Source organism: Scleropages formosus, chromosome 13 (assembly GCF_900964775.1).
Source record: "Scleropages formosus chromosome 13, fSclFor1.1, whole genome shotgun sequence".
NCBI classification, from domain to species: domain Eukaryota; kingdom Metazoa; phylum Chordata; class Actinopteri; order Osteoglossiformes; family Osteoglossidae; genus Scleropages; species Scleropages formosus.
This window is the reverse complement of record NC_041818.1, coordinates 6,438,242-6,463,076: the sequence shown is the minus strand read 5'-3', so window position 1 is coordinate 6,463,076 and position 24,835 is coordinate 6,438,242. Positions and strand designations below refer to the sequence as shown.

The 24,835-nt window shown below is 46.1% G+C and overlaps 3 protein-coding genes across 3 annotated transcripts; 1 reads left to right on the top strand and 2 right to left on the bottom strand.

Annotated features, from left to right (window-relative positions):
• Nucleotides 1-3,169: 3,169 nt before the first annotated feature.
• On the bottom strand, nucleotides 3,170-8,206 carry nsdhl (NAD(P) dependent 3-beta-hydroxysteroid dehydrogenase NSDHL). Its single transcript, XM_018737215.2, has 8 exons — nucleotides 8,118-8,206; nucleotides 7,830-7,909; nucleotides 6,072-6,233; nucleotides 4,689-4,835; nucleotides 4,392-4,520; nucleotides 4,018-4,160; nucleotides 3,788-3,890; nucleotides 3,170-3,696 (listed from the first exon to the last, which is right to left on the bottom strand). Exons 2-8 carry the CDS (start codon nucleotides 7,848-7,850, stop codon nucleotides 3,364-3,366), a joined length of 1,038 nt encoding a protein of 345 aa, XP_018592731.1. The 5' UTR covers nucleotides 7,851-7,909; nucleotides 8,118-8,206; the 3' UTR covers nucleotides 3,170-3,363.
• A 461-nt stretch (nucleotides 8,207-8,667) lies between these two features.
• Nucleotides 8,668-13,924, top strand: cetn2 (centrin, EF-hand protein, 2). Its single transcript, XM_018737049.2, has 5 exons — nucleotides 8,668-8,844; nucleotides 10,566-10,724; nucleotides 10,812-10,940; nucleotides 11,588-11,725; nucleotides 12,846-13,924. The coding sequence occupies exons 1-5, from the start codon at nucleotides 8,842-8,844 to the stop codon at nucleotides 12,933-12,935; spliced, it is 519 nt and encodes a 172-aa protein (XP_018592565.1). The 5' UTR covers nucleotides 8,668-8,841; the 3' UTR covers nucleotides 12,936-13,924.
• A 3,287-nt stretch (nucleotides 13,925-17,211) lies between these two features.
• On the bottom strand, nucleotides 17,212-22,313 carry gcna (germ cell nuclear acidic peptidase). Its single transcript, XM_018737137.2, has 12 exons — nucleotides 22,224-22,313; nucleotides 21,881-22,064; nucleotides 21,714-21,792; nucleotides 20,739-20,785; nucleotides 20,420-20,483; nucleotides 20,258-20,337; nucleotides 19,788-20,162; nucleotides 19,333-19,507; nucleotides 19,022-19,166; nucleotides 18,778-18,913; nucleotides 18,247-18,451; nucleotides 17,212-17,895 (listed from the first exon to the last, which is right to left on the bottom strand). Exons 1-12 carry the CDS (start codon nucleotides 22,311-22,313, stop codon nucleotides 17,664-17,666), a joined length of 1,812 nt encoding a protein of 603 aa, XP_018592653.2. The 3' UTR covers nucleotides 17,212-17,663.
• Nucleotides 22,314-24,835: the final 2,522 nt, after the last annotated feature.

Here is a 24,835-nt window from a genome sequence, read left to right as displayed (position 1 = left end):
TTGTAATTGGTTAGCGTTCGGTGACGTATGGGGGAATATAAGGGGGAGAGATTGCGTCTGCCGGGGTGAGAAAGAGGGGAGAGCCTGGGGGCGCTAAGCAGGCTGGCTAGACGTGGGGGTCCAGGAGGAAACGGGGTCCTCGGACCGAGAGCGTTATTTCCCTGCGCGGTGGTGTTTGAATAAAACTTTCGAGATGAACGCTGCCTCTGCGCCCTTCTTCGCCCCATCCAAACCCCCGCTGCTGTGTGCCACAATATGGATTGTGCAGACATAGATGGCACATTGTATTTTCATGAATGTAAGGGAGGAGGGGAATTTGGAAACCAGTACCTGCCGTTGTACCCTTGAGCATGGTACTGACCATGCATCGATTGATACAGTAACAGAATTAAAGTTATGGAATGGCACTGTCAATGGCCTGACCCAAATCTGACTGAGGTGTTGTGGCAAGACCTGAACAGAGTTATGCATGAAGAAATAGCCTAGATTGCTGCCCCCCCCATTAAGACTCTGATCAAACAGCTACAGGAAGCATTTAGTTGCAGTCATTGCAGCTAAAGGTGACACAACCAGTTGGGTGTGAAACGTCCATTGTTTATTTACTTACATCTACTGATTACAGTGAGTACAAAAAAAATACAGGTGTTATGTTTCCTTGCTCAGGATATGTTCATACACAACTAGACCTGAACAACAAAAGCTTGTGGGGGGGGGGGGGGTGAGTTGGCACAGATCTTTCACAGCACTGTAAATTGCTTTGAATAATCAGCAAAATTTATGAATTTATACTGGTGCTGAAATATATGAAAGATACAATCACAAACCATTTTTTGTAGCTCTCACACTCACACACACACACACACACACACACGATTCCCTACCTAAACCCTGCATCAGTTGTTTACAAAAGGACTTGCTGGGCTCTTCAGGTGCTGCAATCAGGCACATATACAAGTCCGTAAACAAGCTCCCTTGTGATCCTACCAAGGGCTGGGATTGGAGCACCTGAGGGAGGGATGGGCGATGATTCATATACTTCACAGCAGAAATCCTGCATGTGTCTGCCTGAAATCATGTTGCCAACAGCAACGGAACGCCGTTCCCACTGCGGTCGTCACAACTCCGCAGCGCAGAGCTTCCAGAAGCTTGATCCAGCCCCCAAGGCCACACGGAGACGCAGGTTAAGCAGCCGCACACATGCCATGTGGACACAGGACACACCAGTTCCATATAGCCAGAGACGTGTGACGTCCAAGGGCTCATTAACACATCACATGATGCCCACAGTGGGGATGATCGACAGCATCGCTGAGAGGGAGACGGCTCAGGGGGCGTCACCTCTGCCCCCTGCCCTCGTACCTCTCTTGCACCCCGCTGGATCCAGGACAAAACCAGTATGACTGCTTCCGTCAACGTGCCGCAATCCGCCTCTGCGTATTGTTCGAGGGAATTCCTGGCATCCCGCAGAGCACCCACACCCCCAGCACCACACCAGGGGACGGAATGACAAAAACTCCCTGAGACCAAGCATCACCTCAAAGGCAGCCATTAATCATGAGCCGTGCCGCTACGACGACGGAGCAATTTCACGTGCGTCTTCATCGCTCATTCCGATGACATGAGCAGGGTGTCATGGGGCAGAGGAAGGGTTAACGCGGTTAAGAGGCAGGAGCAGCTGAAGTGAACGACCAGGTTGATGGAACATTAACAGAGCAATAACACGGGGTGGGGGGGAGAAGAGCAACAAGCTGTCGCTGACTGTGGGGTATGGTACCTGGGTTCCATCAGGGTCATGTACCATCTCTCACACACACACACACACACACACACACACACACACACACACACACACACCCACCTACCTTTTGGCCCCATCTGAAACCGCTTTCTACAAAAAGGCACAACCAAAGAAGCGGCGCGAACAGCTCTCGGCATTTTCCACGTGAAATAGGCTGCAGTTCTTCGCCACATATTGAAATCCTGCCCAGATGAGCCGGCAACCTTCACGCTAGACTCGGCGAACTGGTTTGGAAGAGACCTGTAGTTGAATTTTCATCGTCGCGCTAACAAGACCAGGCGAGCAGAGGAGGTCCGTAAAGATAAAAACAATTTTCTTTTCTGCTTGGGGCACAAAACCCAGTTAGTGACAGTGAGAACAGCAGGTTCCACCATCATTCTCAGCAGAAGTGAAGTTGTGAGTTTTTTTCCTCATCTCTAATATTTTGGGTGGGCAACTTAAAAAGGGAGATGGTTGAAAAATCAAAGCCTGAAAAACTGTTAAAGAATTTTAACTTAAGCCTGCACGTATTTATGCACCACTTCACTGTACAGAATTAACTGACTAATAAAAATCAGTGTTTTTCCAAACTGTTGCGAAATCCATTAGTAACCAGGGCAACAAAATGATCATAGAGAACAGTTTGGATTATCTATAGAAACAGCCATGGGCTGGATAACAAGAAGTAATATGAGATGTATTTCAAAATGTTAGACTGGCTGAGTAATGAAATAAAAAGCTATGAGGCAGTAATCATTATTGTAATGGTTTTTAAAAATAAAATCTGAGATGAAACTAAATTACAGCACGCAACTAACAAAATTTGACAACTACTCTTTAGATTGAAAAAAGTACACAAATTCTCCATATGGAGTAAGATGTTTGAAATATGGGGTTTTAAAAAAAAAAAAAAAAAAAAAAAAAAAAAAAAAAAAAACCCCACCCAAGACCTGCAGTACAAATAACAGAATTATCAGGACTCTGCTGTGTGAAATAAGCGCAATGTGGGGGCAGAGTGGACACGGCCCTCCCAATGTCTGTGTTCATCTGTTGAAGACAGACAGCTTGCCCCAAGTGGGGTCGTGGGGAGCTGGAGCCTAACCCAGCAACAGAGGGCTGAAGGGGGAGGGGACACACCCAGGATGGGATGCCAGGCCATCGCAAGGCACCCCAAGCAGGACTCGAACCCCAGACCCACCGGATAGCAGAACCCGGTCCAATCCACTGCACCACCACACCCCCCTTCTGTTGAATACAGCAGGTCATAATTTTTACTCACCATGAATCCTAAGGCATTGCTACAGCCCTGCTGGAAAAGCATCGAGACCAGCAATGTAGAAACTGACATCACCGAAAGGCCATGGGACCGACAGTTGGATTTTGACAAAGCGTTCAATGAAAGGGGAAACAAGGGGGCAGTTGGTCATTTCTATTTAATCAGATTCTCAGCCTAAGGTGAGCAGGATCGCATCTCGCACATATGTATAGCACATCCATCCAGACAATTCAATATGAAGTGATGGTTCACGTAACCGTTCGTTGGGTCGGACGCAGACTGCTGGAGCCTTGATCAGCGTGCCGAGCGGTCAGGCCCCCCGGCGAAGGTGGGGGTAGCTCTCCACCGTGCGCACGATGGCCTCCTGCAGGCCCACTAGCGGCTTGTAGCCCATGTCCCGCTTGGCGCGGGAGCAGCTGTAGTAGTGGTGGGTCCCGGCGAGCGCCACCCGCATGGGCGTGAAGGTGGGCTGGAGCCGCAGGACGGGCCGCAGCAGCAGGGCCAGCAGCCAGAGCAGCAGAGCCAGGCCGTAGACCAGCCAGTAGGGCAGGTGGTAGCGGGGGGCGTCGTAGCCCAGACCCACCAGCACCTGGGACATGAAGTCCCAGAAGCGCACGGGCTCGTCATTGGTGATGTGGTACGCCTGGAGGAACGGAGAAGGAGAGGTGGGAACGGCCGCACCGAGCCGTTCGCACGTCAAGCGCGCGCGGCTGTTCTTCGACGGCGCCCCCTACCTGCCCACAGAGGGGAGACTCCGGACGCAAGAGCTCGGCAGCCAGAATGTGGCCGTGGACAACGTTCTCCACAAAAGTGAAGTCCACTAGGTTGCTCCCATCCCTGCAGCCACACATTGACCAGCAGGGTTACAAAATCCATTCATTCAAACAAATTATTAATAAAGTGTGTGGGTGTGACCGACTGCATGGCGCACGCAGAGGGGCAGCGGGAATGGAGGCGAACCAACCCGATAATAAACTTCATCTTCCCTCCGCGCGCCATCTCCACCAGGGTGGGGACCAGCTGGGGGTCCCGTGGGCCGAAGATGCCATGCGGTCGGATGGCCACCGTGAGAAAGCCCTTCTCTTTGTCGCAGGCGTCCAGCACCAACTGAACAAAAGAGCACAAATTTCTGGAATAGCCCCAGGAAACACACCCAGAGGTGAGCGAGCCCCCTTTGTCAGCTGGATAAACAGGAAGAGGAACCTCTGCCTGGAAGCAGAACTACTTCACCAACTACACATGTTGACGGTTGCTCCCTCAATCAAGTCAATAAGAGGAGCAGAGGAGGTTTGCCCATGGCCGAGGGGTGAGCTTGAGCAGCCTGACCGAGATCCATACCTTCTCCTGCTGAATCTTGGTCTCCGTGTAGCAATCAATAGGCTTTTTGGCGTAAGGCAGATCCTCCTTCCCATCCTTGATGTCTCTGCCCTCAAACACCACGCTGGCACTGCTGGTCAGAACCAGTTTCTAGGCGAGTCGGAGACACAGTGTGAGCACCAGGGATACACTGGAAACACTGGACTAGCTTGGCTCCCCTCCACTGCCAAAAGACAAAGTCTTTGTTCCACACCCTCACTTGCCGTTTATGAACACCGAGGCTCATCTTTCCAATATGGCCTCGTTGTCGCCCCCTACCTGCACCCCTGCCTCCCTACAGGCCTGCAGCACAGTGCGTGTGCCGTCCACGTTGACCCTCTGGAAGAGGGCGCGGTCATCGCTGGCCGGAGCAGGGGAGGCACAGTGGAACACCAGCGACACTCCTTGCAGGGCTGACAGCAGTGCCTAGGGAACAACACATACACACATGCTTTTTTTACCCCCTCAAATCAACTGCATTGTATATTATGCATATATACAGTATTCCTGTTACATATTTATTGCCCCGCTTGGCTCCCTCTGTTCATCACCTTCAAGGTGTGCGGGAGACACGCAAGTGGAAGTCTCAGCATGCATTGCGCACACGTGCTTCCGACATACGGCAGCAATAACCCTGAAAACGTGAACAGTCACTCCGGTGGCCTTCCGGCCTTTTCTCAATGATGGTTGGGTGAAGAAGTTTCTAGAAGGCTTGCAACAGGCTGGGAAGGAACCCAAGCAGCCAGCACTTGACCTCAGCTGTTACGCGCTGGCTCTGTGCGTTAGGAATAATCGAGTTCTGAGTTTCCTGTAATGCAAACATTTTCTGGATTTTTTAAATAAACTTTTGCATTTTATAAAATTACTACCGACAGCTGATATTAGCGCGGGATCGCCTTCACTCAGCTCCCTTCGACAGTGTTCACAGCTCGCGTTAGATATTCCTAAGTGTCAGTGATCGATAAGAGGCTGGACTTCGCACATATTTATGGAACAAAATCGGTCAACAATTGGCTGAAAATAAAAATGTAATTCCTACCAGTTACCACTGATTGCCATTTCAAATTGGTTGTAATGCAGTTCAAGGTTAAAATAAGTTGTATTATAAATATGAGACACACACATCTGTATTGACTTGAACATTAAATATTAGTTTTAGCTGAGACTTTCACAGAACCTGACCTGTAAATAAATCAAGGGAGGTGTATTGACCTTTTGACTGTGTACATAGTAAAGAAAAGCGAAAGTGGCTGAAAGCTGACAATGTTGGACACGTTTATGGGACAAATCAGAATCAAGCAGTCAGGATTGATTAGGAGGTTGTGGAATGAATTTTTTAAAAATTTATTTTCAGTGATTAAATTATAATAAATAATTTACTTTAAAAAGATTCTCTTTTTTTTTTTAAAAAAAAAAATTTGTTAATTTTTTGTGAAGTTTTCAGAGAACCCAAGCTAACCAAGTGGCATCTGCACAAGTTTTTACTGACTTAACGCGTGCGAAAAGCAACTTTGGATTTATGAACAATACGAGTTACAAACAGATCGTTTCTGAAAGCACCACCTTCTATGCTTTAAACCATCAATTTTATTCAACATCAATTTGCAATAGATCAGCCTTATCGTGCGGCCAGAGCACATGCTGGCGAGCAAACGCACTCACCTGTTTATCACACAGGTCACCCAAATGAAAGGTGACCCCCTGCAGTTCATAGCTCTGCCGCATGTCAAACACCGACACGCTGTAACCCCGGGCAACGAGCTGCTCCACCAGGTGCCTCCCGAGGAAACCGGAGCCGCCAATCACTGCGCACCTCTTGCTGCTCTGTAGGAAGACAAACACACATTTACATTATAGATGTAAATATATTTGGCCATCAACATAAGCCATAGAGAAATTTAAGTTTGCTTGTTTGTCAGGTGGGGGCACGGTGGTGCAGTGGGTTGGACCGGATCCTGCTCTCTGGTGGATCTGGGGTTCAAGTCCTGCTTGGGGTGCCCTGTGATGGACTGGCGTCCCATCCTGGGTGTCTCCCCTCCCCCTCCAGCCTTACGCCCTGTGTTGCCAGGTTAGGCTCTGGCTCACCACAACCACATATGAGAGAAGTGGTTTCAGACAATGAGTGTGTGCATTTGTCAGGTTTCACTCTGTGAAATGGTTAAGTTAATCAGGGGGGGAATTGTTATGTTAAACAGGTCACTCAGCACCTAATCTTTTACCATCAATGCTACCCTGCACCCTACTCATTACTAAAAGAATGAGTTTTTTTTAATCTTAATACTTGCATTTACTTATTTATACCAAGAATGTTTGGTCATTTTAAGCAGCTCTTCCAGTTTTAATTGTTCCCCTTTGGGACACGACAGTAATGGTGCTCAAGGGGTGAGACTTTGAGAAACACTTTGAACATTTTTTCACCGTGATCAGGGCGTCATTATGGACGTGTTACTATGTTCAGCCCATTATGGGGCATCTCTTACCAGCAGACGCGTGACTGACCGCTCACCGCTTCTGAATGAATTCATCTGTTTCGGAATGCTTCCCAAAGCATGACATTACAAAACGATATCTTTCTGCCTGTACTTGAATGAAACACTAATTTTAAGGCAGTTTTAACAACAAATAAGGTTTTCATTGAGGGTAAAGTACCATTTGCACTGGAAACATGGGCAGCAGGTGGCATAGCGGTTAGAGCTGCCAACTTGTGCTGAAAGGATACAGTTTCAAATACTACCTCCCCCTGTAGTACCCTTGATCAGGCAACTTACCTTGATACAGTAAAAATTACCCTGCTGTAATCATAGGTAGATCAGTAAACTGACAGTCCTTTTGGAGAAATAGAAAAGTAAATTTGTTGCTGGGCTGACACTTTTAACTAGCAGTGTTTGAGCTTTTTCACAGATTGGTATTTTTACTTTATTTATTTTTATTACCTGAATAGGAGAGGGACCACCCCTTATCAAGGATTTTTTATTATTATTATTATTATTATTATTATTATTATTATTACTACTACTACATTTGTATAGAACATACATAATGTACAGTGACTTGTCTATTGTGTACTTTATATTTTTTTATCATTTATTCACATATTCTATCATCTCATCTATCTTGCCACTGTCATTCTGTCTGTGCTGTGGAAGTTTCTGTCACCAAGACAAATTCCTTGTATGTGTGAACATACTTGGCAGTAAAGCTCGTTCCGATTCTAATTCAAATTCAATACCAGGACCGCAATCAAGGGAAATGAGACAGTTGAGGGGCGGCTTGAACCAGCAACCACGTGTCCGGAGATGCGTGTCCCGCTGCGCCCCCTGCTGGCCGACATCCTGTGTGGCGCTAAAAGCCGCGCGCGCGCTGATGGAACGAGCACAAACACAGACCGGTTCCGGTTCCCACGGGACAGGTGCCACTCACCGGCCGTAAGCGCGTGGCCATTCCTCGGGAGCGTGCAGGCCGTAGCGTAGGAGGATAAGGAGGGATAAGTGGCGATCAGCCTACAACAAAAACGCACAAACTGAACTCATTCAACGCGACTCAACTCGGAACTCCGAAAACCACCCGCTTAACTTTTTGCGGTCGCACCGTACGAACAACATAACATTTGGAGGAAAAACTTGTTTTTTAGCATATGCAACACTTTAACTTCCGAAACAGAATCAGGTTAGTTTAGTCTAAACAACCTACAACATGACTAAAACTCACCCGGTAAAGCGGTGCGCGTGAACAGACGACTGGACCACATATTCATAATAGGGCCATCATCAGCTGATCGTCTGGAGCACTTCCATTGGACAGCCCAGAAAGCTACTGAGAGGGTCCCACAGGGACACGTCCAATGAAATCGGGCTAACACGGAACAAGACAACCAAGGGAACCAATTAAAATAATGATATTAAATAGCTCCTGCCGCGAAGTTCCTAAACCACGCCCTAGAGGCGTATCGTGCCAATATAATAGACCAATCATGACATGAGAATGCCTGTGCGCACCATCAGGACACAGGTGTGAAATAACGTAGAACACGTAAGCAAATCATGATATGAGAAATGCGTAGAAAGTACGATTCTCAATCTCAGATTATTGTGACACTGAAAACAGATTTATTCCTCTCCACCGCTGACGTGTTCATCTTCATCTGTAGCCTGAAAATCAAAAGTACACCTTCCAAATGAGAGTATATTTACGTCTCGTCTTCAGCCAATAGAAACAGCCGATTAAACGTCACGTGTTTTTTTTTCACCCAATGAACGTGCGCGTCACAATCTGCATCTATTTGCAGTGTGATGCCCAGTGTGAGCCGTGTTTCTGTCTGGCGAAAGAATTCAGTCTTTCACCTTTAGGCTGAGCTTCTGCACTAGTCTAAAGCGTTTCTACGACCTTAAGCACTGCTACATTGTTGTTACCTGATATCTACCCGCCGCTGAACATGGTAAGCAGTGTTGTTATTTTTCATTATGAACCATGGCATGACAGCTCGCCATGATCATCATGATGATGATGATGATGCTCATTCATTGATTCTCTCATTGATAATGAATGATGGGGGTTTATCTTCTCTTACTTATCATATACATGGTTTGATTTCTTGTCATTTGTAACTGTCATTTCTAACTAAGATTCTACTTGCGCAGAAATATTTTCCAATTATAATAGATGCTCAGATTTTACATATAATTATATATATATATAATTATATGTGTGTTTATGTATATACACTGTCTGGCCAAAAAAAAGTCACACACTCTAATATTTGTTGGATCGCCTTTTGCTTTTACAGCACACATTCGCCGTGGTATCGTTTCGATAAGCTTATGCAATGTCACAACATGGCATGCATTTCCATCCAGAGTTGCATTAATTTCTCGCCAAGATCTTGATTGATGATGGGAGAGTCGGACCGCTGCGTAAAGTCATCTCCAGCACGTCCCAAAGATTCTCCTTGGGGTTAAGGTCTGGGCTCTGTGGTGGCCAATCCATGTGTGAAAATGATGCTCCCTGAATCACTCTTTCACAATTTGAGGCCGATGAATCCTGGCATTGTCTTCTTGGAATATGCCCGTGCCATCAGGGAAGAAAAAATCCATTGATAGAAAAACCTGGTCATTTAATATATTCAGGTAGTCAGCTGACCTCATTTTTTGAGCACATAAAATTGCTGAACCTAGACCTGACCAACTGAAGCAACCCCGGATCATAACACTGCCCCCACAGGTAGGCGCTAGGCGTGATGGATGCATCACTTCAGCCGCCTCTCTTCTTACCCTGATGCGCCCATCACTCTGGAACAGGGTAAATCTGGACTCATCAGACCACTTGACCTTTTTCCATTGCTCCAGAGTCCAATGTTTATGCTCCCTAGCAAATTGAAGCTTTTTTTCCCCGATTAGCCTCACTGATTAGTGGCTTTCTTAAGGTTACACGGCTGTTTAGTCCCAATCCCTTGAGTTCTCTTTGGATTGTGCATGTGCAAATGCCCTTACTTTCACTATTAAACATAGCCGTGAGTTCTACTATTTTTTTACAATTTGGTTTCACCAAATGTTTAAGTGATCTCCCATCACAATCATTCAAGATTTTTTTTTTTTTTCCTCCCCAACCACATTTCTTCCTCGAAGATGATGGTTCACCACTATCTTTCCAGGTTTTAATAATGCGTTGGACAGTTCTTAACCCAATTTTAGTAGTTTCAGCGGTCTCCTTAGTTGTTTTCTTTGCTTGATGCAAGCCAATAATTTGACCCTTCTGAAACAGAGTAACATCTTTTCCAACATTCACATTGTGGTTTAAGAAATGAGAAGCTACTCACTGCATCAGTTAGGGTTAAATAACTTGTTGCCAGCTGAAACATATTAATCACTGCAGTAATTCTTCAATGGAAGGCTCTTACCTATTTGCTTAGTTAAATCCAGGTGGTGACTTTTTTTTTTTTTTTTTTTTTGGCCAGGCAGTGTAGATTAATAGCTGATATGACATTGTATACCTCACATGTGATGGGGTATACCTCTAGTGCCCACATGAGTAAGTAAACGACATATACAGTATTCCTGATGTGTTATGATGCTCTTACAGGTAATGAAGTGTTACTTAGAGACGTGTAGTTCTTTAGTTTACACCTTTCCTGTTGTTGCAATGATGGACTGTCACTGCCAGGCCACCAGCGCTAAGAAGCCCTCTCTGGGGGCCATGGCCCCTCGGAAAAAGGCGAGCCCCAAACCCGAGTTGACGGAGGAGCTACGTCAGGAAATCCGGGAGGCCTTCGAGCTCTTCGACACAGACGGCTCCGGGTACATCGACGTGAAAGAACTCAAGGTAACGCCCTTAAATTGGAACCCGACGCCTGTTTACATCACCGTTTGACACCGCTGCATTTTGCGGCTCCATCTCCGTCTCTGGCAGGTTGCTATGAGAGCGCTGGGGTTTGAGCCCAAAAAAGAGGAGATCAAAAGGATGATCGGCGAGGTCGACAAGGAGGGCACTGGAAAGATCGACTTCAATGACTTCCTGACAGTCATGACACAGAAAATGGTAAGGCCTCCTTGTCTGTGTGTGTGTCTATATACTGTATAATTAGACAGTACAAGTATCAGAATTGGGAATTCATACTGATTGCATGGGTCATACGAGCACAGTTACTTCATGCACGTCTACATAAATAGTCTCCACCCTTTAGCCGAGGAAACTTCTTGCCTGTGGGTACATTAGAGTTTGAAAAAGACAGCTAGTCAGGGTGTGAGTAATGGCAAGTGAAATGTCAGATTTTCCCGAGGCAGACCTTGAATATCCGGCAAAAAAAAGGCTTATGGATGTATTTGCAGGATGTCTGTGAAGTTGTCCAAGCTCCACCCCAGACATCTGGTATCATTCGAAAGCATAGAATGTCCCTTATTTGGCGCCTTAGGTCTCAGCATCGCATATTAGTTAGAGAGGCACAATTAAGAAAATATGTCCTCTAGGGTGACAAAAATTAATGAATGCATTCCTGGAGGGTGTTATTTGTGCACACAAACCAAGAAAGCCAGTTGCTCCGCTTTCATGGTGGCTTGTATGGCTCGATGTCTCCTGTCGTCGTTTGCTCGAAACGCAAGACGCAGCACCCCCTTTTTTTGGATCGCCCTGGTCATGCAAGGTTGACCATCTGTTCAAAGTGGAGGTCGTTGACTGTGCTTCCACAGGCTGAGAAGGACTCCAAGGAGGAAATTCTTAAAGCCTTCCGCCTGTTTGACGATGATGAGACGGGAAAGATCTCCTTCCGCAACCTGAAGAGGGTGGCCAAGGAGCTGGGGGAGAACCTGACGGACGAGGAGCTGCAGGTGATGGGGCGTAGGAGGCACGCACGGACACACAAGCGCACACACACCCTAAAAGACTCAGCCCTCTGAGGTCACCATACACAGTGTTGCAGAACATCCCAGTACAACCGTAAAGGTACATGAACATCCCAATATATGGCCAGTGAGTGGCTGCTCTTCCATACAAGTTCGTTTCTGAAGGTACTACGTGTGGTTCTGGTATCAATGGCACTCGGTAAAAATTGAGATATTGCCAAAGAAGTATGAAGTCCACCCAAAAAAAACTTTTGATTAGAAGTTTGTGGCCTTAATTAATATCTTGCATCAAACTGCCAGTGCAGGTGGTCCTCAACTCACGACAGGGTTCCGTTCTGACAACCTTTTCATAAGTCCCAAATCCCCTTATGCTATATGATACAAACCTTAAGGATATATAAAAAATTAAGGTGCCTTAAATTGCATTTTTCCACTACTTTCACATTATTTGTTGTCACGCCTCGCCTCTTGGTGAGGGGTGAATGTGCTTCGTCTACTTCTTTTCTTCGAACAGCGGTAAGTCGCAAGAAACCGTTTTAGTGCCAAAGGTGTTTATTAAAGTCCCTGAGTAAGTGAGGAACGAGAACAATGTACAATATTTAGAAAAGATTAGAATTCTTCTAATCTGCCATCATCAGCAGCACACACCATGTACATGTATACCTGTCTAGAGCTCAAAAAAGACCTTTAAATAACCTCCCTTTGTTCTTACACACACGCACGTGCACACTGTCTGAAGCCGCTTGTCCCAAGCGAGGTCGCGGCGAGCCAGAGCCTAAACCGGCAACACAGGGCGTAAGGCTGGAGGGGGAGGGGACACACCCGGGACGGGACGCCAGTCCGTCGCAAGGCACCCCAAGCGGGACTTGAACCCCAGACCCACTGGAGAGCAGGACCCGGTCCAACCCACTGCGCCACTGTGCCCCCCCTTACAACCAAACATCGGGGCTCAAATATTATAATAAGGTTGGTGGGACAACCCTTGTAAGTCCAAGACGTCATAAGTTGCGGACCACCTGCACTGTTGTTTCTCATTTTAACATCGTTGTTTGATGGACGATTTCTGACCTACTTGTGTCCCTGTGCCCTGCCACCCCCCACCCAGGAGATGATCGACGAGGCTGACCGGGATGGGGATGGGGAGGTGAGCCAGCAGGAGTTTCTCCGCATCATGAAGAAGACCAGTTTGTACTAATGGTGGGCAAAGGCATGAGAAGGGGGCGGGGCATGGGGACGGCGGGGCACAGCCATTCTGCTCCCTCCCAGGGCACTGTATATGGAGTGTCCTAAGACACCTCCCAAAGTGTTCTCTTCACCCTTTGGGGGGTGTCACTCTGGGACCAATAATTACCTTTTTCGTGCGATATGCTATGGTGAAAAGGAAGAAGCCTAACCTTTACCCACCAAAAATCACCTGTTGAGGTTCTTGGTCGTGAGATGAATTTGACAACGGAATTTATTTTCCAGATAGAGCCCTTTTTGAAAACGCAATTTTAAGGGGTCCCTGGAGTCCGTACAAGTGTGTGTGTGTGTGTGTGTGTGTGTGTGTGTGTGTGTGTGGAGCTTTGCTTGGGTTCTGTACACACTGGGTTTACAGGTGAGCTGGAGGCGTAAGACGAATCCGTGGAGAAACACATGCATGCAGAAGGCTGAGGATTCATGTGTCAAACGGTGGGTCTGCCTCGAGGGAAAAACCCCCGAAAGTGTGTGACGCGCCCTCCTCGCGCTGCTTTGCAGCACTTGGTGTGCGTTCTCATTAAGGCGTGCGCGTTCAGGATAGGGGTGTTAGTGGCAGCCGTCGCTCTTTCTGCTCTCCCAGCCGAGGAGCCTCGTTCATCTCATCGCATCTCAGCCTTTGAGCCTCCAAATGGAGGTGTCAAGCTGCTGCTTCTGTGGGTTTTCCTTGCGGGGTGTTTCGCTGCAGACGTGACGTACAGCCGAAGCTGCAGCCTTCTCCCGACCGTTGCTTTCTTCCACCGCCACTCAGTCGCGGTGATGGTGATGGCAACGGGTCCTTTTGGCTCACCTGTACCTGAACCAGTCCGTTGACCGAATCCCTTCTTATCCCGGCCCTATATTTCCGTATGTTTCTATATTTCTGCTCCGTTGTGTACTGTATGTTTTGTACTGATGGATTGCATATTCTATTAAGGTAAAAAAGAGACTAATAAAAGATTTAAAGCTGGAGGCTGGATCCCTCTGTGTGTAGTGGGCAAAGGTGGGGCCATCGCTTTCAGTGTGCTTTGCTTTTTTTTTTTTTTTTTTTTTTTTTTTTTAACATTGATTTAGCAGACACTTTTGTCTAAAGCAGCTTCCCAGGAACTCCATGTAGTGTTATCAGCCCACACACCTTATTCACCGCGGTGACTTACACTGCTAGAAACACTGCTTACACTGGGTCACTCATCCATACATCAGTGGAACACACACACTCTCTCTGTCACTCACACACTATGGGGGAACCTGAACAGCATGTCTTTGGACTGTGGGTGGAGAGCAGAGCACCCAGAGGAAACCCGGGCAGCGCTATGAGCGGCAGGTGACAGCGAGGGCGGAGGGCGTCTGCCTGCATCCTGCTGAGAACCACGCAGGGAGGCGTCTCACGTGCCTAGTGTTGCCAGGCACTCAGCAGCAGCTCGTAGCGCAGGGGCCACTTGATGGCCACACATCGATCGACGGCCAGGGTGGCGCTGAGGAGCACGTCCACCATACAGCAGACCTGCGTGTCGGCCAAAAACACGAGGCACTGGGCCACGGGCATGCCCAGGTGAGCGGTGAACAGCGCCGCCTCGGCCGTCAACAGCAGAAGCTGAAGGTTGTCGCAGCAGAGCAGGTGAGCGAGCAGCAGGAAACACGGTCGGACCACCGCCAGCAGCAAGGGGGCGCTCAGCACCACATCCAACATGTAGCTCAGGCTCCGCTTGATGTTGTAGAAGAGGTGAGAGGTCATTTGGACGAGGGCCCCCGGCGCCATCACATTGCAGGTGCCCATCCCTCCTGCAGTAACAACGTTTATCATGGTATCAACTGCTGGCAGTTAGAAACACATCACTGAAAAGCAGAACAGCGCCTCCCATTGGATCATGTTACTGTTACTCTGTTCAACTACTCTCTCAAGGCTGAGCTTCCATTAAGTTGAACCCTTAGGGTCGGTCTCATCAACCACTGGTAAATGACGTCCGTTACCGATGACACTTATGGATGGACTTGGGTCTGTCTGTGCAACTGGGCACATGGGCAGCAAGCACTCTCAAATGATTTCGATTGGCTTCTACAGTTTGTGCATCTGCAAGTTGGAGGCCTTCCCAGGCCAAATCTTCCTCGAAGATGCTTCTCCGAGTCTTTTTGGGTCGGCCTCTTTTGCCAACTCCTTCCGATGGCGCCCAGGTCATTGCCGTCAAAGGGCGCCGATGGTCCGGCATTCGCAACACGTGTCCTGCCAGCTGTAGTCGATGTTTTACCACTATCTCGGATAGCGGCCGTGTGCCAGTCAGTATTAGATTTCACTGATGTCACTAACTTAGCCTTAAATATGCTCCTGCTGTTCAACACTGTTTTGAAAAACAAAGTATTTATATAATGACCCTTCTGTTTTTAGAAGTTTTATTTTTTTAAAATCACATTAAAATTCTCATTCTGTATTACTATAATGCATCTGGATTTAAAATGTCTATAATGAAGTTTAGTAATTTTTTTCTACAGCAACCCAAAAAAATATAGGGTTATAAATACAAAATGTGTAAATGTTAAAAATCTCACTTCACTATAAAAAATATTTTAAGTTATGGCATCCAGACACACTGGTATTACATTTGTTCACATCCATGTCATAGTCAGACAGGGTTTAAATTGTTTGAGTCTTCCATGATGCCTCATGAAAAGGTGAAGATTAAAGATGAAGTTGGTTTTCATATCTTGAAAATATCACTCTTTCCTCTTCGCAAGTTCTCACTACTGAAAATCAGTGAAAATCATGTTAAAATAAAATGATTAATCATTTTGGAAGACACTAAAGGGCCGAACACAATGTTTGCAAAATTTTCCTAAATCATCATGACTGTAAGTTTTGTCATCTGGTTTGGTTTGAAGTTCATGGTACTAACCCTTCAGTTTATGACAAGCATTTTCCATGTATACGTACACTTTCTGTCAAGTAATATCTACCCTAGGGAAAAAAATACTAAACGGTAAAACCTGGGTTGATGAGGACCAGAGCGGATGTTTTTCTTTGTGTAACAATGAAGTACAAGATACTAACAGGATCAAGTGTGTTTTCTGGGCAGTAACACTCATCCCTGTCTTCAGTACACATCGGAAAGCAGGAACTACTCCAGGAACTTGTCGCTGCCTTATATGTTCAAATCCCGGAGGGCCTGGTTCAACCATCACTTGGAATAAGTGAACATCTCCCACTATAGGAAGTTGTCACGCATATTAATTGAGTTGTAACATTCAAATATCCACTTTCTCTCACGGTAAGAATTGGTACAGTGCAACCCATCATCCTTTCTAATTCATCAATGAAACCATCGACGAAACCATCAACAAAACCACAACTGCTGCGTGAAGGAAGAGGCGCTCACCCCAGTGCCGTAACCTGTCGATGAGGGTGCCCCAGCAGGTCTGTCTCACAGACAAGCCGGAGCAGATGACGCAAGGGTCTAAGGCAGAGGATGGCAGCATGGCATGATGGGCGAGGCGAGAGATCCTGCAGGCCCTCGAACTGCTGGTAACCATGACAACCACAGCTCCCCCTGCTCTCCCATTACAAAGCAGCACACAAACGCTTGTACCCTGACAATGCCCTTATTGCAGGTTGTTAAAGGACATCTATTTCACCAGAGCACCACATTAAACACACACACACACACAAACACACACACACACACACACACACACAAAAACACAAGCCGCTTGTCCCAAGCAGGGTCGCAGCGAGCTGGAACCTAACCTGGCAACACAGGGCATGAGGCTGGAGGGGGAGGGGACACACCTAGGATGGGACACCAGTCCGTCACAAGGCCCCCCAAGCGGTACTCGAACCCCAGACCTACCAGAAAGCAGGACCTGGTCAAATCCATTGTGCCCCCGCACCCCCGTCCACATTAAACAGAAAGGGGTAAATGAAATTTTTAAGCACTTCTTATTGGCAACAACTGCCATCAGGTCAATATTTACCCCTCTGCTGGGTTACCGCTAATGCCGAGTGAGGTAGTGGAGCTATCACCGTTGTCGTGAAGGGATCTATAAATAAAGTCAACATCTAGTGTAGGTGTGCATATTCATAGCATATGTTGCAGAAAAAAAAAACTTGCAATCTTTATTAAATTCTCCTGGAAACATTCATACATTTACACAGGAAGTTCCGCATTCACAGGCTGCACTTCCACTGAAAGGAATTGTAAGACATGAAAGCACAACGACACATTCAGAAATACAAAACGCTACACACATTATGAAGGTGGCTTTGTCACAGTTGATGGCCTTTTGGTTCCCTTGTCTATGGCTGCATAGCACTGCACGTAGCACCATTTCACCACTGGAGTCACAAGTCATTCGATTTCGACTTCCAAAGTATGAATAGTGAAGACTGTTCTCAAACACAGTGTATTTCACAGTTTAAAGCTGAAAAATAAAATATTCTGTGAGAATGCAGACAAGCAGCTGCTCCTGCACAGATCCCATGAGGTACTGTTGGATTTCGGCCCAGACTCCCCACCCTGCTGCGAGAGGAGAGTGCTCCACAGCCCGTTGATTCCCAGGCTGCCGTCATGCTGAGGATCGCTCATTAAACTGGTGCCTGTTTCCCCTACAGACCCCCAGCAGCCCAAGAAGGGGAGTCTCATCTCCCAGCAGAGAGTTGATCGACTAAGAAGCTGCCTGATGACTCTATCGAGACTGAAGGGGCACAGGCAGCAGAATCTCAGCTGCAGCTCAGCCGAGCCTTGGCTGCAAAGTCGGCGCTGAGCTTGCGCATCACTTCAGCATGTCCCTGACCCGCCAGCTCCTGGCGCACACTACTGTAGTGCTCCTTGACGAAACTGGCAAAGGGAGTGGGGCCCCGCGATTTTCCAGAGGACAGCAGGACGAGTTTGCCGGCGCAAAGAGCGCACACGAAGCGCTGGGTGTCCAGAGACTTTGAGTGACGCCCAATGCTGAATGGAAAGGACACACAATCATTTCAATCTCAAGCTATCGTTGTATCACAGTAAGCGTGTTGGTCTGATGCCACGATACATGAAGAAAAGGAGAATGATTTACTTGTATCTTTCCACAACATATTTACTAAGACTTACACTCTTAGACAGTTAAATTTAAGCTTTAAAATTGAATTAAATGATCACAGTAGTGGATTAACTCAGGTTAATTGTCTTGGCAAATGTACAAAGAAGGTTAAGTTTAACGTGAATGAAATTAGTTTTTTCCTCTATAATGAGGGAATTGTCTAAGGTTTTCACTTTGTGGTCATGAAGTGGTGCAGTGCAACCTGGGCTCATGGGACTCACATGTTCTTGCAGCAGCTGCACTGGTACTGGTACTTGTAGTTGATGTCGTAGCTGTGGCAGCGGGTCACCATAGGCAGCTCGGGGTGTGCCAATGTAGCCTTGCGGGCGTACAGCTTCCAGAAGGGACCATGGCCATCGCGTACACCATTGATGAGCCAGGTGGCTGCATGGCACATCTCATGCACCAGTGTGTCCCTCAGGCGGTCTAGAAAAGTGGTGGGGATGAAGGGATTGAATCAACACAGCCACACTACTCCTTTCTTGACCCAAAAAACCTCCTCCGCTGTGATTAAAAAGCCAGATTCACTCTCAGACTAATTATGATTAGACAGTTTCCCAAAAATACTTCTCAATTGCCTTTTGTGGTCTGGGAATAATTTAAAAAAAAAAACCCTGTTTTACCATCTATCATTCTGTTTCTTGATTCATTAGCAAAGATATGCTTTGCATCAATATACTTGTAAAATGAGGTAAATTAACATCCAGCTGGCTGCTCAATTTCACCGTCTGCCGTGGTTCCTGAGAACTTGCCTGCAGAGTCACAGACTTTCTCAGAGAGCTCAATGCGGGCATAGCGACTCCCACTGCTGCGATCCTGCCCTGTGATGCAGTACCCTGCCGTCTTCCTCATCTTTTTATTCCAAGTGACCGACATGTCGGTAGGGAGCTGAGGAGCAGAATGCACACCATGCATGTCATCGGCACATTATCCACACAACATGGAAAGCCAGCCACACACGTGTGTGGGCATAGTGATGATGTGCACAGTGCTGACCTTGCTGTCAAACACACTCCTGTTGTAGAGCTGGTACAGCTTGCCGGTAAGCTCTTCCTTGAGCTGCTTGAAGCTGCGGCAGTAGACTGATCCAGGGGCAGATAAAGACTGCAGGAAGCAGTTGGGGGTCTTGCAAACCACTGTTCTGAAACATACATTTAGGCATTTGTTCACTTTGCATTTGGGGAACAAACGTCAATCGACCTTGGTTGCTTTCTGAGCGGTGTGTAAAAATAATGAAAACTATACATTTGACTTTTCCCTCACACACAGGAACAGAAAAGTTACTTCCAATTACTGTCATCCACTACCTGCCGCCGACTACAGCTCTAGGCTCCGTGTGGCTCTCAGGTTTGCTTTGTGCTGGATGCACTGGGGTGTTGACCCCTTGGGCTCCTTTGTCCACCCTCCAATGTCCAGCTCCGCCTGAATCCTGCCTCAGGCCCTGTCCAGACGGAACTGACAGGGAGGGCTTCTTCTTGGGCTCTAGTGGGAGGCGATAATATCTCAGTAAAACATGCAAATGAATACATGTGAAACGCACAGCAGAGAGTGGAGAGTGCAGACAATGAAAGACAGCAAAGGCATGGAAAAGAAAAAGTTAAGGTATGTCCTCTGCTGGCAGACACCACTACTGGACTTGAGCTGTCTGCAGCCAAGAGGAAAAAAGCAGATATGAAAGGATTCCTTCCTGTCTGTAACGGTAGTGCAGGATTGCTTACAGTGTGTATTCCAAAAGACTGTAAAGATGAGACACAAGTACTACCTGCTTTGGGCTTGGGTGTCTCTGTGTTCTTCCTGTTGCTCAGGCTGTTCTGTTTCAGCCTGTCCAAAAGGGAAAGAAACTCCTCCTCTGAGCTGGAGTCATCCAGCCGGAGTGGCGTGCGGTACGTCATCTTTGAAGGGGCAGAGGAGGGAGGCAGAGATCGGACTGGGCTGGAAGCTCTGGGTGTCAGAGCCTGCTCTTTAAACACCTGCCCTGTGAAGCAAGAACTACGTGGGGGGTGACGCGACTTCCAGGTGCTCGTAATAACCACGTCTTCATCCTCGTCACTCAGGAAGACTGGTGACTCAGACTGAGCAGGGGGTTGTTCCAATGCCGTTGGAGGGGTCTGAACAGACCTTGGCGTTTTTGAGACAGCTGCAGTCAGGTGCAGAGACACAGACAGAACACAGAACAGGTTACATGGCATCCAAATGTAACCCTGGGTGTCTTCAACTCACTCATGTGCTCACCTCTGGAAGCTGACTTCTTCTTCCTCCCATCTGTGACGAAGTCTTCATCCGATGAGCTGTCCACTATGAAATCTTTGAGACTTAAACAGACACAGCAATTTACTTGAGTTACAAACATTTGTGCGAAACAAACTTCCTGAAGTAATCACAGAAGACGCACACCTGTCATCACGGCCACCCCTTGGTGCCACTGGCTTAGTCTTCGGTGTTTTGACACGGCTCAGGACTATAAAGACAAAAGAAACTCCACTGAAGACATAGCTTCTGGTTCATCTAGACCCATGAGCAACTGCTGCGGACATGTATGAGGTCACGATGACCATTGACCTGAAGGGGTTTTAATCACACAGTTTTACACAGAACTGGTAGTTTCCCCCACAAACCAAACTATTTGTGTAGCATTTAGTTCTTCGATTTGAGTCAAAGTTCAGCAATTGACTCCAGATTCTCTTACGCTACACAGTCCATCTGGCACACTTACATGTCTCAAAGTCATCAGAGTCTGAACTCTCCACCTGGCCTTGTGGACTAGGGGAGAAAGACAAACAGAGTAAAATAACACTGTAACCCTCAGTTTACCAAACAGAGAAAAACTGTGTCCCTTCCAACATTTACTATTAAAAATATATTCCCTCCTCTGCATACTGCCATTACTTTTATTCATTTAGCTGACACTTTTCTCCAAAGCAATTTACAGTGTTAAGGTACCTGCAGTTATTTTACCCATTTATACAGCTGGATGATTTTATGGTAAGTACCTTGCCCAAGAGCACTACAGCTGGAAGTCGGATTTGAATCTGTGACCTTTGGGTCCAAAGACAGAAGCTCTAACCATTATGCTAGCAGCTGTCCCATTAAAAATCAGAAATGTTATGAACATTGTATACTGCTCAGGAAATTCAGATTTACAAGAAAATGACAGATGACCTACCATTATATATATATATCTATATACACACACACACACACACACACACACAGCTGCTGCTTGAAAGTATGTAAAGCTCTTCTGTCCCTCATTTTTACCATTAAATAGTTATTTAATGAGAAGCAGCCTTTCTCATGTGGCATAATAGGTGTGTAGTGATATTCAGGTCCGATTCCCTATGTTGCGTTAGAGGAAATCTCGTGTGTAGTATAAAAAAGGAAGTAGTGAAGGTGCAAAAATAAGGGAAGCTCAAGTTAACCTGATTAAACCAAAGTAATTAATTAGGTGTGTATATCATAATCCTTTATCCATTTTATATGTTTATTTTATTAAATTTCCGTGTTGAATATAAACAAACATTTTCTACATTTAATATTAAATTATGTGATTTTAATATTTTTATTTTAGAATAATGATCATCCCTGATAGGGTTCGTATACTTTCAAGCAGCATTGTATGTGTATAGCAGTTTTATTCATCGGACTTTTTTGTTACAGTACAACAGACATTTTGTCCTCCGAAACAGACCTGTCACAGGCTACGTTGTCCTTTGGTGGGCGACGTGGGCGGTGGACACCAATCTGAGGTGTGGTCTTCTCGAGAAGAACTGCAGGACAGAGTGGCAGATCAGGAGAAGCATCTTCCATCACTGCTGCTATTTTCTCCAAGCTACTGTTCACTTGAGGATCACTCACAGAGGTCAAAGTCATCGTCATCGCTGGAGTCCAGGTTGAGCACCTTACACCCCTTCGGCGACCAGTTCTCCTTCGTGGAGTCGTCGCTGTCCGACAGCTCGCTCTTGGTGGATTTCACACGGGAGCAAGCAGCATCGGACCTCCCAGTAGCAGGACGCCTACTCTTCCCAATGCTCCTCAGGAGCTGGACATAAAACAAGACATAACGAAAGCTGCTGTTTCTAAAGGCTACACGTTTCAACGGTATTCACTGTTGGGAAACAAAAGGCAGATTGGAGAAGGCTAAGAGAATTTCTGCAGATGTCTCCGGATGAAAATAACCACGGCAACTGCAGTCCCTCACCTCCTGCTCAGCTGATTCCAGCCCCCCCTCACGGGTCCAGCCCAGCTTGTGGGCCACTTTCTGGAACAGGACACTGGCATCATGGTCCATCACAGAGCTCAAATTCTGCGGGGGGGGGACGACACAAACTGAGCCATACGTGGAATTAGCATGAAATCTAAGATGCATTTCATTAAACCACCAATTGTACTTGTAATTGTACTACATACTGATCAAACAATCTACCACGTGGTACACAGCAAGTGTTTGTTCATCTGTATATCTGCAACATCTGCCATCACATACATACATAATGCATACAATACACACACCCACCTTAAGGCTTATTTATATATACACAGACACAGTTTAATATAATTGTGTCTGTGTATATTTAAAGTTTAAATTCCTTGATAATACACCATACAGATTAGCTTGTACTCGTCTACATACTTAGAGTAGACTGAGAAAACAGATTCTGTAACAAGAAAACAGTGCAGTACTCATACCTGACTCTGACTGGCGTCCGCTTTAATCGTTACGTTAGTTTAGATACATGAGCGCTGCCGAATCAATGGTTTACTTGTCTTGGGCTTTTGTTAATTGTTGGAAATACAACTAAAACGGACCCTGTGTGTAGATGTGTCAAATACTCTTCTTCGCGACCAGCTCGTCGCTTACAAATTCAAAAGTGCCGCGCCGGAAACGCGGCCTCTGACAAGAGCGGCGGGAAGCGCGAGGGGGGGAGAGCGATTTGTAACAGCGCCCCCTGGCGGCGCGGCGCCGTTTGGCTCACAGCCCAACGCTCACTTTCAATGAGCACGAGAACAATGTTTTCACTAAGACATTTCCATGAGCGTAACTGAATATAACGTTCTGCGTATTTCATATAGTTCACATAAACGCAGTGTGATGTCCGTTGGGCTGCGCGCGCGATGTTGGCCTTCAAAATAAAAGGAGTAAATGCTAACTGAAGGAAACTACGTACTGAAAGTTTTCCTGCGAGTGTACTTTTTTAAAAAAAAAAAGCTTAATTTGTGTCCGGTAAAAATGTTGTTCGGCGTTTTGTTTTGAAATACTTGTGAGAGACTTTTTTTCAGTTAATACATAACCAAATAAATCATTAAATGCAAAAGAAATAAAAGACCGAGTAGTACTGTAACGACCCGCGTTACTGCGGAGTGTCGTGTTTGAGCGGGAAAATGGGTTTATGGTAAATAGTCGAGAATTGTGGGTAAAATGTCAACTAAGTGTTCAACCGCGATGGGCACTCACAGGGAGTATCAGGGGGAGGGGAGAGGCACGGGCGAAGGGGAAAGTCTGTCAGATATTAAGTAAGCTTGAGGTGCAGTTTAATTTGGTTTTAAGCCTTGGGGTTTTTTTAAAAAAAAATATTATAAGGAGTATTAAAGGTTCCACCATGCGTTTTTAGTTGGTCTTATTGATTTTATTTAATTTTGTTTTTAGCATGGCAGTTTTTTAGGATTTATTTATTGAGTAAAGATTTTAATTATCAGAAATGATGAATGGAGATGTTAGTGTCTGTCGATTTGGACAATGCGTGGAGTCAGACACCTTTGGGTAGGCTGGTGAGCCATTCTGATCCGTAAAAAAAATAAAAAAGGGGTGCAGTTTATGGAGGAAAAGGGTTTGAGAGCAATATTTATTTTCTTTCTCCACTGCTGTGCCGAAGTTCGTAATGAACGGTGTCCGCTTGTCCTTCTTCGCCCCGGCGGAACCCGGAGCGCTACAGCACTTTCCCGCTGCACTATTATTTTCACGTTCATTTCAAGACCTGCTTTCTTTTACTTCTCTGCACCATGTTTTTCTAAATAAAACAGTTGCTGACAGCCACACTGACTGAGTCAATGTTATTGTACAACAGATGGAGGGTCAGTGTTGCACGTCATGACCAAATATTGGGACTCAAAAATGATTTAATAAGGTTGGTCAGACTGTAGTTATAAATCCACGTTGTCGCAAGTCGAGGACTACATGTGCTATCCATTCAGGAAAATGTGTTCACAGGAATCACAAGCTGCAATTTACAGTAAAATGCTAATAAATTTTGCAGAGCTAGTGCTCAGATGCATATTACATTATATAATTTAACAGCCTTTTTACTAATTGAACAAAATTAATTTCCAAAAAACCTAATTTTACTGCCATTGTTGACCATTACTTTATGTAACTAGCAGATCAATTGGTATATTTGCATCTTGTCAAGTTTACAGAATTTGGTTCTAAAATTAGATATTTAATCACAGGTATCCAGAGGAAGTTATAAGTGAGCGCTCCCAAAAAAATTTGAAAAGTACTAAACGCACAAAGTGAGGTTTGCTCCTATTCTCTCGGTGTTTGCTTTGCTCATCCAGTCCAGCTATACATTTCTGCTCAACTGGTGATCAAACTGAACTGAACTTGTGTTTATGTGCTGCACCCTACTTAGCCACGTGCCCCGGGCTTCCGGAATGGGCTCTGGAGCACCGCTACAGTCCCTTAGGTTAAATGGTAATCCCAAATTCCAGGATTATCATTTTCTACATAGCTTTATCCAAGACTTTTACAGAGCCTAACTAGTCAATGAATTGAGGAATATTCCCACCATTTGTTTAATTTTCAGTGGTCAGAAG

Excerpts from the sequence above, each read along its gene's own strand:
- nsdhl (XM_018737215.2), bottom strand. The coding sequence starts at position 7,850 with ATGGCCACGCGCTTACGGCCG. Across the intron at positions 4,836-6,071 it reads GTGACCTGTGTGATAAACAG|GCACTGCTGTCAGCCCTGCA; the intron begins GTGAGTGCGTTT and ends GTTGTTCCCTAG. Across the intron at positions 4,521-4,688 it reads GTAGGGAGGCAGGGGTGCAG|AAACTGGTTCTGACCAGCAG; the intron begins GTAGGGGGCGAC and ends CGACTCGCCTAG.
- cetn2 (XM_018737049.2), top strand. Across the intron at positions 10,725-10,811 it reads TCGACGTGAAAGAACTCAAG|GTTGCTATGAGAGCGCTGGG; the intron begins GTAACGCCCTTA and ends CGTCTCTGGCAG. Across the intron at positions 10,941-11,587 it reads CAGTCATGACACAGAAAATG|GCTGAGAAGGACTCCAAGGA; the intron begins GTAAGGCCTCCT and ends GTGCTTCCACAG.
- gcna (XM_018737137.2), bottom strand. The coding sequence starts at position 22,313 with ATGGACCATGATGCCAGTGTCCTGTTCCAGAAAGTGGCCCACAAGCTG. Across the intron at positions 20,163-20,257 it reads GAAGAAGTCAGCTTCCAGAG|CTGTCTCAAAAACGCCAAGG; the intron begins GTGAGCACATGA and ends ACCTGACTGCAG. Across the intron at positions 17,896-18,246 it reads TGCAGCTGCTGCAAGAACAT|CATTGGGCGTCACTCAAAGT; the intron begins GTGAGTCCCATG and ends CTTTCCATTCAG.